This window comes from Helianthus annuus, chromosome 2 (genome assembly GCF_002127325.2).
Source record: "Helianthus annuus cultivar XRQ/B chromosome 2, HanXRQr2.0-SUNRISE, whole genome shotgun sequence".
Classification (NCBI taxonomy): Eukaryota; Viridiplantae; Streptophyta; class Magnoliopsida; order Asterales; family Asteraceae; genus Helianthus; species Helianthus annuus.
The window spans coordinates 18807844-18816226 of record NC_035434.2 but is presented as its reverse complement, the minus strand read 5'-3'; the positions used below and the strand labels follow the sequence as shown (position 1 = coordinate 18816226).

Sequence of the window (8383 nt, the reverse complement as noted above, 5' to 3'; positions counted from 1 at the left end):
CGCAAGTGGTATTTTGGGGGTGTGACAGTTTGGTATCAGAGCCACTGGTTATAGTGAACTTGGTTTTAAAAACGTTTTTGTAAAACCAGACTATAACCGAACAGTTCCGAATACGTGAATACGACCATGACACTCAGCTCCAGATTGCAAGGTTCGTCTCTCGTTTACTCATTGTACTACATAACTAGTGAACACTTACATATGATATTGCATGTGATTGCACGTTTAGCACAACCTCATGGATTTATGTGTTACTTGCATGTGTTAATTGGTTGTATGTGTCAATCCCTAGCCGTTCGATCACTAAGCAATCTAAGGGTTGGTGTTTTATTAGAGCATGTAAGGTTATCAAAACCATTGGCGGGCAGGAGATTCACCCATTCCCACCCAAATCACACCAACCCCAAACCCTAAATTGACGCCACCACCTCGCCGGACCACCTCCCTAGCGCCGCCGCACCACCTTCTCAGCACTGCCGGACCACCAGGTACTTTTCCTCTTCCTCTTTAGTGTTGAATCTATATTTTTCAACCATGATTCAGAGCATTAGGCTTGGGTGGGTTAAAGCTGCTAAAGCCCTAGCTTTGGGCCTCCTTTCTTCCAGGCATCCATTTTGCGATTTACATCATGTATACTAAATAATCTCATTAGGCTCTGTAGTTGAGACTTGGGAAAGAATAGGTGAATTTGGGGGTGGAAACAGAAATCACCAGGAACAATAAAGAGTGTAAATCGAAAAGGAATTTCGAAGTTTCAACTACAACTTGTGCTGCGTTCTTTCTCAACTAAATCGAAGTTGTTCTGTTTTGTTTTGGAATTGAAATTGTCAAATAGAAGCTTTTATTGATCATAATATTGATTTTTAATTAAGTTATATATTTAAAAAAAGATAATCTTGATTTTAGAATATGTACATACCCTGGATGAATGATTATCTTGACACTAAATTGTTGATTAGCTTAAATAAAGGAACATATTTAGGATTTTGAATTCTAACAGCAGCAGCAGCTGATAGTGATAAACAGTGGAGATATGGCACACAACAATAAACAAATGGACTTAAACTCAACAGAAGAAGCCAACATCGAAATGCGCAGAAGTTTTTCATGGGATGGAGCTTTTTTCACCAGCGATGGTATGCCATAATTTACAAAATCTGTTTAAATTCTATGATGTCATTTTAGTAATTCTCAGTTTTAATTAAGGTTTTCTCGACGCTGAGGAGTTGACAAGCGTGATCGAAGGAAGTGGCGATGAAGTAAACCACCAGTTACAAAAGATTGAAGGGATTGAAAGTCTGGAGGCTAAATTGTTTGAAGAAATTGAAGCTTCAACTCGAGCATCTAATGTAAGTAGTTCAAATATCGATGTGTGATGTACAATCTCTTAAAAAAACATTTTTAACTAACCCGACCCGACCCGACCCGAAACCCGTTCCGACCCGAACCCGTTTTGACCCGAACCAAAACAACCCTTTTTAATTGACCCGTTTTGACCCCTGACCCGACCCGTTTGCCAGGTCTAAATAATGAAAACCATAGCTAATTCACATAGTTTTTGTTGGTGTAAATTGAATTACTGACTTCATGCTTGACATAAATGAAATTTTATATTTGAAAAATTGTTAAAATACTTCTCATCTTCTCAAATGTTTTTCTTTATAGCCAACTTGTCCTTGTGGGCAGTGGTGTTGGGTACCTTCATCTTGTGGAAACTTTTGTAAGTTCTTTGAAATTGGTTACATATTATGGTATGCATTTAAATGCTCTTTCTTTTCCTTCTAATAATGAATCTTATTTGTTGTTGAAATCAGTCAATAAGATGAGGAAAGGAAAGGTGAACACTGCCCACTGCCTCCGTTTCCCTGGCGACTGGTATGGACTTTGCCGTTTTTTAATCATCCTAGATGTTACAAAGATTATTAATGTTCTTTTTTCTCTAATATTTCATGTTGTCAATATATACTACCAATGTAACTTAGACAGTATTTAAATGTCTAATATTGTAATGCTTCATTTCTTAAGGTTTTAAGGAGTTGACTTGATGAGGCCCATGTAGTTACATGCTTATCTTTATAACCTATAGCATATCATTTTAGAACTGTATAATGTATCGTTTTTCTTTCATCTTCCTATTTTAACACCATCTGCAAATCTAAAACTAGTTCATGGTGTCTACCTAGGTTCCACGTGTTTGGTATCGGCCACCACTCAGTTGGGTTCGACATTCGGATCAATGTCAAGACATGATTGAAAACCACTGTACGCCATATTAATAACCGTCAACTTAACTATGACTGAATTTGAATAGAACTGCTGAAGAACTTTTGATCTCTTTTATATTTCATATTTTTTCCTTTTTTTGGTTTTATTGCAGCAGGAAGTGGTTATTGGGCCTAATAACCGAGCTGTTACGTCACATGATAACTTTCTACGAGTGAACCTCGTTGGGGACTTTGTTGGATATGACAACATTCTTTCCTTTGAAGACTTCTTTTTTTGTTATTCCGAGACAGGTATTTTTTTTTCCGAAACAATTGTATTATCATAACTTAGTTCGAGATTTTTTTTTATTTTTATTTTTTACTGCGTATTGGTTTTTTATGCTTCTGAAGGGTGGCCAAGGTCAACCGCAAAATTTGGGAAGGAACTTTTCTATGTGGGTGCTACTTGAATGACTGAGGTTCACGTTAGATGGCCTTGAATGTGATAAAATCGGTGTCAGTTATGAAGCTTTGAATTACTAGCCAGGTTTCTGCTCTGCACCACAAATGAGTTGTCTGCACAATAAATTAGGAACTTCTAGGATGTGAGTATATACATTGTCTTGTGTTTGATATAAACTTTGTGTTTGCTTCATATTTTTGGCGTTTTGGATATTAAGATGATATATGACGACAAGAAAAGGGAAAGTTGTCGCGTAACTATTATAATCTGCTCATTTTAAAATTTGAATGTAACAGGCTGATCAGAACAGGATCAGAAGAAATCAAGGTTTCATTCGGTTGGCAGCGATGATGACACGGATATGATGGCAGATGTTGGCAGCGATCAGGAAGATCATTCAGTTGCTGAAAACATAGCGAAGCACATTGAAGTTGCAGATAAATATGACACCGGGGAATACGGTGACTTCCTTTCATCCAAGGTTTCATTTAATTGTTTGTTTTATGCCTGACTTAAACAAAAATTCGAACTAGTTAATGTTTATGTTCTTTTGTGTGTATATATGTATACATCAATGGTTTGGTATGTATTCGGAAAATTGGTTATAGCAGTAAACTGGAAATTTTTTTTTACTGTTTTTTGACTTTTGGTTGTCGCCGCTAAAGATTAATAAGTCGTCGCTAAAAGTGAACAACCTTTAGCGGCGACCAGTGTCTTTTAGCGACGGACCATTAGCGGCGACCTTTTAGCGGCGACATGTGGGACTTTTAGCGACGACAAAAGTCGCCGCTAATGCTCTGTTTTCCTGTAGTGAATGTTACTGTTCATCTGGAAATATATGGAAAAAAATATTTAGACAGAGAAAACCTTATAAATTTTTTAATATTTTCAGAATGTGACTATGAGTGGAGTAGAGAGAAAATGTAATAATAATAAAGATATAAAAAATATTATTTAATTAAAAAGAAGAAAAAATAGTTGTTTTTAGTGTAAATATATAAATATAGATAAGGAATTCATTGGGAATGCTCATAATTATCGGTTAATAACATTGTCTTTCTAATGTTCGATTTTCTAGAGATGATTTAATTTATCTTCTCATTTGAAAACTTTATTTATTGCGTACTAGAAAAAACTAAACATGATATAATCCACTCCAAAGGAAACTTTCCTTGGGTTGGCCGAAGGATTCTTAAATTCCATTGAATAAAGGAATTTGATGGAATTTTTTCCATTTCAGTGTCCAACCAAACATGATTTTAAACGAAATCTATTCGAATTCCAATTCAATTGCAAGGAATTCCACGAACCAAACGGGCCCTTGGTATTGCTAACAAATTACCGATGATACTAGCTTTCACCAAAAAACTTCCAACAGATCTTTCCATGACTGAAAGCCCTTTGTGTTGTACTCGATTGTGGATGTAGATAGGATACTTCATTTTCTACCTTACTTGCACATAACCCAAGAAAAAATCAAAATGTTAATTCACTACCTGTAGGTCCACTTGGAGGATCAAGAAACCTACTTTCTTGTTGTTAGAACACAATTACAAGTGCGGAATCCTTGTAAGAATGCAACCAAAGCAAAGTAGAAATCATACAAGTAACCAAAGATTCACTATCTTAATTAAATGGAAGAGAACAAATACAAACACATACACACAGTGTTTACAGACTCACCAAGCTCTCTTAACTGTTCTGCACAACATAAGCTGCCTTATATAGAACCCCAGCCCAGTAACATCACGAAGAATGTTACTGGGCCCACGAAGAATGTCAGCTCCCGAAAAACTAGGTTCTTCGTTCATCAGATCCACGAAGAACCAAACTAAGCACGAAGAATGTTCTTCGTGTAGATCCTATCCCACGAAGAATAAGTTCTTCGTGGGAGGCTGCAAACAGCAAACACAAACAGACAAACATATGTGCAGACAGTTAACAGATGAGCAAAACACATGCAGACTTGCATATTTGCACTACATTACAAACCAAAACTATTTGACTTTCGTACCAAGTCAAGATAGGAGGATACCTTGACTTGGTCGACTCAACCAAAACGTACAGACTTGATAAACCAAAAGACCGTACATTACATTACATTACAAGTGACAGACACAAAATACTGCACCAACACTACCTTTGCATGTCTTAAACCTTATAGAAATGAATTTCTGAATTAGGGATTTAAGCAAACATTAAGTTTGAGACCTAGGGTAAGAGCAACAAGAAGGTTTCCGACAAATGCTACAATTACGGTGTGATGTGTTAGCACATCCAGTGATCTTGATTTTCAACAAGTGCTTGGATTCATAGCTTCAAGGTAATCATTCAATGCTACTTGTATGTTAAGCTGTTTTATATGAAAAAAAAACAACTCTAGGATTTATTATTAAAAATGTGTACTTACTTTCATTATGTATCTATCATAATGTAATAGTTAAATGATCATACAAAACATTTTAAACCTTACATATATGATACAAGAGATGACACAACAACATCTTCCACTTTGAAATGCATACATAACCTTCCATGAAAAATCCATTAGGTTTTTTTTCACAATATATAAGCAACTGAATAGAAAAGACACATAAACCAACATGTGGGTGCTGAAAACCCTAATAAAGTACTCACTTATATGGAGTTGCCACCACTAGTAAAGGTAATTTCTTATGAATTGTGATCCCAGTAGTCTCACTCATGTCTAGATCTTCCCCTTTTTGGCCATCTGGTAACCCAAAATCAAACTTATGAACCAAACTAGCTATCACAAGCTCATTAACATTCATTGCAAACTGGATTCCAGGGCATTTCCTTCGGCCTGCGCCAAACGGTGTCAACTCAAAATTAAACCCTCTATAATCAACAGAACTATCCAAAAACCTTTCGGGACGAAACTCGTCAGGGTTGTCCCATAAAGACGGGTCTCGCCCAACAGCCCATGCGTTGATGATAACTTGTGTCCCAGATGAAATATTGTATCCCATTACTTTAACATCACTGGTTGATTCACGAGGAACAAGCAGTGGGAGTGGCATGTGCATTCGGAAAGTTTCTTTTACAACGGCTTTTAAATAGTGCATTTGATCTAAGTCGTCCTCGGTGATCTTTGGTTTTCCTTTGGCTACTTCTCGTACTTCTTCTTGCAGTTTTTTCATTGCGTGTGGGTTTCGTATCAACTCACTGAGTTCCCACTCTAGAGTTGCATAAGTTGAATCAGTCCCACCAGTGAACACATCCTATTAACAAAACATTCATTCAGTAAACAATTTATGTATTACTAAAGTGATTTACAATCTAGAAACCCTATATTTACCAAGATAAGTCAAAACAGGCCAGATCCATTGCATAACAATCTTATATGTGGATAACAACAGATGTGAAAAAAACACTATCATTAGACTGGTGAGTAATTTGGGTGAAAGATCTCTCTCTATATATAGTGTACATTCTTACTTATTTACTTATGTTGTGAGATGATAATTTATAGATTTTGTTAGAAAAAAAAGGTTATACTAAAAGGACTTTGCCCCTCTTTTGGGTGTAACTCAATTTTTTTTTCTTTTTTACTTCTAGGTGGTCTAGAGATTTGATAAGTGTTTTTAGGAGGTTTTTCAAACATGTTTGACAAATTGGTTATTGGCTACCATGGGTAGCGAACTCAAAGAATCTTTTGAGTTCGCTAGTCTGACAAACGAACTTAAACAAGGACAAACTAGCAAACTCAAACCAAAGATGGATTTTGCTCCTTTGACCAGCAAACTTAGGACAAGTTTGCTTGTCACACCAACAAACTTGAGGAGTTCGTTTGCCATGAGCGGACTTATGTGAGTTTGCTACCCAAGGTAGCCAACCACCTATTTGTCAATCATGTTCCAAAAAACTCCTAGAAACACTTATGAAATCTTTAGACCACCTAAGAATAAAAGAAAACTCGTGTAACTCCATATGTACAACTCCTAGCTAAACTTTTGGAACTAGGTACTCGACTTGTTCCTAGTTCTATGTACTAATAAACATGGCTGTTAAAAAGCGGTCAGGCTAAACGTATTCCCTCCATATTATTTTTATTCAATGTACATCCCTCCTCATACTAAATTAGTCATATTGTCTATCTACTTTATTACCAGGATAAGAGCTTTAACGGCATCTCGATCAAGAACAAAACTCGCATCCTTTTGGTTCTCGATTTCAAGTAAAATGTCCACAAAATCTTTCTCCTCCTCCTCATCACCATCACCACCACCGTTGCCACCACCCGATGCTCTTTTTTTCCGTTCAACATGCTCCTCAATAACGCCTTCAAGAAACGCATCAAACTCTGCAGCAATTTTCACCGCTCTAACATCATATCCGTTTAAACGATCTACCCACGACAACCATGGGAGGTAATCGCCAACGCTAAAAACACCAAGTAACTCAACAAAGTGAGCAAACAACTCTTTAAACTTCTCACCACCATGCTTCCTACCCAATGCCGCCCTACAAATCACAGCATTTGTCAAAGACATTATTAACTCACTTAAATTAACAACCGGAGAAGAAGAAGAACAACTAATCTCCTTGATCCTCTCAACAAGAATATCCGTCTCTTCTTCTCTCATTCGACGAAACGATTGAACTCTTTTTTGGCTTAGAAGTTGGAGAACAGCAATGCTTTTAATCTGTCTCCAATACTCTCCATAATCTGCAAATGCAATGTCCCTAGCATTGTAAGAAAGTATGCTTGGGACGCTTGATTTCGCGCGATTTGCAAAGATTAAATCATGAGTTTTCATGATTTCTTTAGATGCATCAGCAGAAGAGGCAACAAGAACCGGCACACGGCCAAAATGAAGCAGCATGAGAGGACCATGAATCTTGGCTAAAGCTTGGAGAGACCGGTGTGGGCTTGCACCTAGTTGGTGGAGGTTTCCGATGATTGGAAGCTTCACCGGAGAAGGTGGTTGTTTTTTTAGGGTTTTTGAAGGTGATATTAAATACCATGTTGGAAGAATGACAGCTAACAAAATGAATAAGGGAAAGATAAACACCATTGTTGTTGATTAAGATACAAGTAGAATGCATGGAAAAGATGTATATATAAGCTTATGTTGGAATAAGTGGAGATACATGCAGCTAATTAAACTAAATTAATAAATTCTCAAAGTTCTTTGTTATTGACGTGTGTTGAGGGGGGAAACAGAGAAAAAAAAAATTAAAGTGTTTTTTTATAGATTAATCTCATTCTTATATTATTTTTTGGTTTTTCATATATTATAAAGTCGAGGCTTTTTTTAGTAGATTAGGGTTTTATATTCAAAAGGGGATGATGGCGCAGTTTGTTGTCCGTCTATCTGCTATTCTTATGTAATTTGCCTTGATTATTGGAATGAAATATTATAATCTATAAAAAAAACATGTATATGTTATATTATAAAATACTTTTAATTGGTAAAAAAATATACGGGACGGATAAGGAATAATTTTCTACTATATGTACAAACTTTCATGTTCGTTTTTTACAAGGTCAAGGAGAACATGGCCTACAAGTACACAGGCTAATTGTTGAAATATACAAGACATATATGTGTATATATAAGTCGATATACTTTTTTAACATAATTTCATATGAATGTAAACAAACACATATTTAAATTAACTATATTAGTAACTTGAACATGGGAATCCTTAATATAAGAAATTAGATCAACATATACATATCCTGAAATTA

At 36.1% G+C, this 8383-nt stretch overlaps 2 protein-coding genes across 8 annotated transcripts; one reads left to right on the top strand and one right to left on the bottom strand.

Moving 5' to 3' along the window:
• The first annotated feature begins 355 nt into the window (after positions 1 to 355).
• LOC110911949 lies at positions 356 to 3299 on the top strand. 7 transcript variants are annotated; one of them, XR_004872094.1, is made up of 9 exons: positions 356 to 488; positions 1010 to 1136; positions 1207 to 1349; positions 1666 to 1720; positions 1815 to 1875; positions 2184 to 2262; positions 2378 to 2516; positions 2616 to 2809; positions 2964 to 3299. XR_004872094.1 is itself a non-coding variant. In XM_022156627.2 (8 exons), the coding sequence occupies exons 2-6, from the start codon at positions 1034 to 1036 to the stop codon at positions 2439 to 2441; spliced, it is 426 nt and encodes a 141-aa protein (XP_022012319.1). In that variant the 5' UTR covers positions 356 to 488; positions 1001 to 1033; the 3' UTR covers positions 2442 to 2516; positions 2616 to 2809; positions 2964 to 3299. The 7 variants fall into 7 exon arrangements, 1 of the variants encoding a protein (XP_022012319.1); XR_004872093.1 differs by having other exon boundaries at positions 1004 to 1136; XR_002577539.2 differs by having other exon boundaries at positions 1001 to 1136; positions 2381 to 2516.
• Positions 3300 to 5073: 1774 nt separating this feature from the next.
• Positions 5074 to 7843, bottom strand: LOC110911942 (3-beta-hydroxylase). Its single transcript, XM_022156606.2, has 2 exons — positions 6798 to 7843; positions 5074 to 5909 (listed from the first exon to the last, which is right to left on the bottom strand). Exons 1-2 carry the CDS (start codon positions 7704 to 7706, stop codon positions 5301 to 5303), a joined length of 1518 nt encoding a protein of 505 aa, XP_022012298.1. The 5' UTR covers positions 7707 to 7843; the 3' UTR covers positions 5074 to 5300.
• Between the last annotated feature and the right edge of the window lie 540 nt (positions 7844 to 8383).

Excerpts from the sequence above, each read along its gene's own strand:
- LOC110911949 (XM_022156627.2), top strand. The coding sequence starts at position 1,034 with ATGGCACACAACAATAAACAAATGGACTTAAACTCAACAGAAGAAGCC. Across the intron at positions 1,137-1,206 it reads AGCTTTTTTCACCAGCGATG|GTTTTCTCGACGCTGAGGAG; the intron begins GTATGCCATAAT and ends GTTTTAATTAAG. Across the intron at positions 1,721-1,814 it reads TTCATCTTGTGGAAACTTTT|TCAATAAGATGAGGAAAGGA; the intron begins GTAAGTTCTTTG and ends TGTTGAAATCAG.
- LOC110911942 (XM_022156606.2), bottom strand. The coding sequence starts at position 7,706 with ATGGTGTTTATCTTTCCCTTATTCATTTTGTTAGCTGTCATTCTTCCA. Across the intron at positions 5,910-6,797 it reads CCGTTAAAGCTCTTATCCTG|GATGTGTTCACTGGTGGGAC; the intron begins GTAATAAAGTAG and ends TTTTGTTAATAG.